The 5602-nt window shown below is 43.6% G+C and overlaps 1 protein-coding gene across 1 annotated transcript; it reads right to left on the bottom strand.

The window, feature by feature from the left end:
* Positions 1 to 4647, bottom strand: LOC127920685 (deleted in malignant brain tumors 1 protein-like). The gene is made up of 6 exons (XM_052504745.1): positions 4155 to 4647; positions 3421 to 3726; positions 1387 to 1665; positions 615 to 935; positions 423 to 511; positions 1 to 309 (listed from the first exon to the last, which is right to left on the bottom strand). Exons 1-6 carry the CDS (start codon positions 4357 to 4359, stop codon positions 175 to 177), a joined length of 1335 nt encoding a protein of 444 aa, XP_052360705.1. The 5' UTR covers positions 4360 to 4647; the 3' UTR covers positions 1 to 174.
* Between the last annotated feature and the right edge of the window lie 955 nt (positions 4648 to 5602).

Raw genomic sequence — 5602 nt, 5'->3', positions numbered from 1 at the left:
GTTACCCAAAACCCCATGTTACCCCATGTTACCCTACTAATTCTGACCTTGTTAATAAAATTAGAACCACTTCAGGTTTGTCACCACATTTTAAACACCAGTCCACTGTTGACCATCGATTTAAAACACAAAACTGACCTAAGATCAGCATGTAGGGTCAGCTTAATTCTACTCCTACTCCGTCCCCTGGGCTGTTCTCTCCTCTCCCAGTCCAGCTTCAGCTCTGGAGCTCAGAGAGACCATCTCCATGGCATTGACATAAAGATCCATGCTGCTCACCCTGTTCACTCTCTTCTGCCTCCTGGTGGGCTAGAGAGACACAGCACCAACAGTCAGACATTTACTCTCTAGTATCTCCATTCTCTCTCCCTCCCTCTCCCTCTAGTTTAAATGACTTGTAACGTCTGAGTAAATGTCTTTACCTTGTAGTACAGGTAGGAGGTGGTGATTGTTGTCAGTAGGATCAGCAGCACTACAACGTGTCTGATGATGAAGGCTGGCAGAGGAGAGGCTGCAAACAGAAACACCTTTGATGAGGGGACTGATCATCATCACATAGATCTGTGGGAAATCTGTCAATGACAAAGTTATAAGTCTGGTTCCTGTTCAGTTACCTGTGATGGTGAGGGAGAGGAGCTCACTCTCAGAGGAGAAGCTATGAGAGAAAACATAATTGTCATAAACACAGCTGTAGTTCCCTTGGTGGGAGTCATCTGCAGCAGGGAAGAGGAAGGCAGCAGAGTGATTGAAAGCTGGCTGGATCTGGGTTCTGTTGGAGCCGGTGAACGTGAGGAGGAAGGAGCCTCCTGGGTACTGTGGTTGAGTGGAGCAGGTGATGGTGAAGTTGTAGCCCCTGAACATCTCGGGCCCCTGGTGGCCCCTGAAGACCCCTCCCATTGGGTCAGTCAGGAAGATATCAGGCTGGACCAGGAGATCTGTAACAATTAAAGAGAGCAAGAAAAACCTCTTCAACTAGTTTCCTATAGATATGACAATAACATCAGCATGTAACAGTGCCAGCCACCCTCCCTCACAGGGCAACATGAGTAGTGGGCCTACAGTCACTGAGACAACATATGTTGATATCAGGCTGAAGCAGGACATCTGGAACAAGAGGAGAGAAAAAGAAAACGTAGCTCCTCAACTACTTTCCTCATTTAGATGTGACAATAACATGACATGTGGTAGTGAGGAGAGACGTTCACTGAGATAACACTCACATACAAAAGCATTCTGGGATATTTAAGTTGTATTTGATTCCTACTTGACTGAGTGATCTATTTAGTAAAGCAGACTGACAAGTTAAACAGTCATCATGAGAGGTGCAGAGGAAGTTGTATGAATGAAGGAAATCAGTTGAATATAATTATAATATGTTGTTATTACCTGAGCAGATCACTGTGAGTTCAGGATGGAGATAATACATTCTTCTACACTCCCTCAGTGAAGACTCAGACCCAGAACAGTAAACTCTAAACTCTCTAGTGGTGTTTCCAGGTGGTACTGAAACAGTGGAGCCACAACCCAGCTGTCTACACACTACTGCAGCTACATTCCTCTGGTCTTCGTCCTCAGCTCCCACAGTCCTCCACTCTCCCTGGTCGTACCACTCCACTCCACCAGCACAGCGACTGCCTCCTCCCACCAGCCTCACATCATCAGGCTCTGAGAAAAGAAAAGAGAGAGACAGTAATCTTACTATTTTCTCACTAAAACACACCTACAGTGCCTTGCGAAAGTATTCGGCCCCCTTGAACTTTGCGACCTTTTGCCACATTTCAGGCTTCAAACATAAAGATATAAAACTGTATTTTTTTGTGAAGAATCAACAACAAGTGGGACACAATCATGAAGTGGAACGACATTTATTGGATATTTCAAACTTTTTTAACAAAGCAAAAACTGAAAAATTGGGCGTGCAAAATTATTCAGCCCCCTTAAATTAATACTTTGTAGCGCCACCTTTTGCTGCGATTACAGCTGTAAGTCGCTTGGGGTATGTCTATCAGTTTTGCACATCGAGAGACTGACATTTTTTCCCATTCCTCCTTGCAAAACAGCTCGAGCTCAGTGAGGTTGGATGGAGAGCATTTGTGAACAGCAGTTTTCAGTTCTTTCCACAGATTCTCGATTGGATTCAGGTCTGGACTTTGACTTGGCCATTCTAACACCTGGATATGTTTATTTTTGAACCATTCCATTGTAGATTTTGCTTTATGTTTTGGATCATTGTCTTGTTGGAAGACAAATCTCCGTCCCAGTCTCAGGTCTTTTGCAGACTCCATCAGGATTTCATCCAGAATGGTCCTGTATTTGGCTCCATCCATCTTCCCATCAATTTTAACCATCTTCCCTGTCCCTGCTGAAGAAAAGCAGGCCCAAACCATGATGCTGCCACCACCATGTTTGACAGTGGGGATGGTGTGTTCAGGGTGATGAGGTGTGTTGCTTTTACACCAAACATAACGTTTTGCATTGTTGCCAAAAAGTCAATTTTAGTTTCATCTGACCAGAGCACCTTCTTCCACATGTTTGGTGTGTCTCCCAGGTGGCTTGTGGCAAACTTTAAACAACATTTTTTATGGATATCTTTAAGAAATGGCTTTCTTCTTGCCACTCTTCCATAAAGGCCAGATTTGTGCAATATACGACTGATTGTTGTCCTATGGACAGAGTCTCCCACCTCAGCTGTATATCTCTGCAGTTCATACAGAGTGATCATGGGCCTCTTGGCTGCATCTCTGATCAGTCTTCTCCTTGTATGAGCTGAAAGTTTAGAGGGACGGCCAGGTCTTGGTAGATTTGCAGTGGTCTGATACTCCTTCCATTTCAATATTATCGCTTGCACAGTGCTCCTTGGGATGTTTAAAGCTTGGGAAATCTTTTTGTATCCAAATCCGGCTTTAAACTTCTTCACAACAGTATCTTGGACCTGCCTGGTGTGTTCCTTGTTCTTCATGATGTTCTCTGCGCTTTTAACGGACCTCTGAGACTATCACAGTGCAGGTGCATTTATACGGAGACTTGATTACACACAGGTGGATTGTATTTATCATCATTAGTCATTTAGGTCAACATTGGATCATTCAGAGATCCTCACTGAACTTCTGGAGAGAGTTTGCTGCACTGAAAGTAAAGGGGCTGAATAATTTTGCACGCCCAATTTTTCAGTTTTTGATTTGTTAAAAAAGTTTGAAATATCCAATAAATGTCGTTCCACTTCATGATTGTGTCCCACTTGTTGTTGATTCTTCACAAAAAATACAGTTTTATATCTTTATGTTTGAAGCCTGAAATGTGGCAAAAGGTCGCAAAGTTCAAGGGGGCCGAATACTTTCTCGCAAGGCACTGTATATTGTCTCTCATATTCTTCACTCCAGGTGAGAAACAACGTTGACTGAGTGACAAACTCTTTCTTACCTGAGCAGGTGAGTCCAACAGCATTACCAGGTAGGCAGGTGTTATTCTCTCTGTCTGAGATGTCACAGTCCAGGAGAAGGGACTCATTACCTTTACACTGGAACTCTTTATCCCAGGTCTGACCCTCACCTTCTCCATAGAGCCCCCCCTGTAGAGCTGCAGGAGCCCCACAGCCAACATCCCTACAGACTACCTCTGCATCCTGCTGGTCAAAGTCAGCTTCACACACTGAGGCCCAGGACTGATTGGACTTCACCTCCACTCTCCCAGAGCAGAGACCAGCTCCATCCACAAGCCGCACAGACTCTGGAGAAAAAGAGTTGGTTGAACATTCAATCAGATTTGTTGATGACACTGTTGAGGACTAAACACAAATATGTTGGATAAAAGATAGCAGTTTGCTATGTTTGATACTGTAAGAGGTAGAAATGGGTTCTTAGTCACTCAGGATCGGGTTGGGAATAATGCAGGCAGGAGACAGGAATAAGTTCACTTCACTTTATAGAAAATAAACAGCTGGACATCCATCAGGCAGCTTCACTTCAGTACCATCTGAACTACAATGATCTGCCCATGAACATCTCCCATAAACCAATATGACAAACACAAATATAATGTTTAAATACATCTGACATCTCTCCCTCTATTTAAATGAAATAAAAACACATAAAACATGATACATGGTAATATTGTATAATGTATAAATAAATCTCTCAATATGACCAGTCTCTTACCTGAACAGGTCACATGATGATAATATTTACCATCACAGACACCAGAGTCTCCTCTGTTGACACACTGTCTAATAGAAGACTCATTTCCCCTGCAAATACTATATAGTATGACTCCTATTCTCTCATATTCAACCAGACGTCCTCTAGATTCAGCAACAGGATTCCCACAGTCCAGCTCTCTACACACAACATTAGCCTCTCTCATTATTCTCCACCACCAACTAAAACATACACCTGTCCACTTTCCTCTGTAGAGGACTTCCACTGTCCCAGAACAGGAAGTGGTCCCATTCACCAGTCTGACTGAGAGTTCAGCTGTAAACAGCAGAGAGGAAAACACAGTGGTGAGGACAGATGATGACAGTGATTCTGTTATTCTAACAGCAGTGATGCTTTGTGGTTGACAAGTATTAGTAGTTCCATAAAACACTACTTGTTATTGGGGTTTAGAATGGTTTGTATGGACACATGAATTTCTCCATGTGGGATAATAAAGTTGACTAATATTGAACTGCTATAATCACTGTAGATTTATACTCTACCTACCTGGTGGACCTTTGAGCCTGGACTGAGGAGAAAGGGAGGAGTCGAGGAAAGAGAGAGACAGAGGAGAAAGGGAGGAGTCAGAGGAAGAGAGAGAGACAGAGGAGAAAGGGAGGAGTCAGAGGAAGAGAGAGACAGAGGAGAAAGGGAGGAGTCAGAGGAAGAGAGAGACAGAGGAGAAAGGGAGGAGTCAGAGGAAGAGAGAGACCTCAGAGGAGGAGATCTGAGGAGAAAGGGAGGAGTCAGAGGAAGAAGAGAGAGACAGAGGAGAAAGGGAGGAGTCAGAGGAAGAGAGAGAGACAGAGGAGAAAGGGAGGAGTCAGAGGAAGAGGAAGGGAGAGAGGACAGAGGAGAAAGGGAGGAGTCAGAGGAAGAGAGAGACAGAGGAGAAAGGGAGGAGTCAGAGGAAGAGAGAGAGGACAGAGGTTCAAGGATGAACATCAGAGGAGAAAGGGAGGAGTCATGACCAGAGGAGAAAGGGAGGAGTCAGAGGAAGAGAGAGACAGAGGGTTTCATGATGTGATGTGAAGACAGGTTTATCATGAGGTTTCACATGTGTTTGGTTACATCGTGAACAATGTTCTTCTTAGTGATAAAACAGCAAACATTAAGAGTGTTTACTTATCAGACCCACATATATAATAAATATACTATAATATACTATATTCATATGCTTTTAGTACTCACACATGAATCATATCCTGTTTGCAGGTCATGTGTTGTTTTGAGCCAGCAGTAAAAACACACTGACAGGACAGTTCCTCTTATGGCCACTAGGTGGTAATCTGGTGTCACAGACGCAAGACTGTAGACTTGAAAGAAGCATTGTCCCAATTATCTCTTCTTTCTCCTAAAGTGTGCACTTGTCCCCTTCACTGAAATGACTGGTAAACTAAATATAGTGG

The sequence above is a fragment of the Oncorhynchus keta genome, unplaced genomic scaffold (assembly GCF_023373465.1).
Source record: "Oncorhynchus keta strain PuntledgeMale-10-30-2019 unplaced genomic scaffold, Oket_V2 Un_contig_20252_pilon_pilon, whole genome shotgun sequence".
NCBI lineage: Eukaryota > Metazoa > Chordata > Actinopteri > Salmoniformes > Salmonidae > Oncorhynchus > Oncorhynchus keta.
Note: the sequence above shows the minus strand (reverse complement) of the source record. Positions and strands in the feature narration are given on the sequence as shown.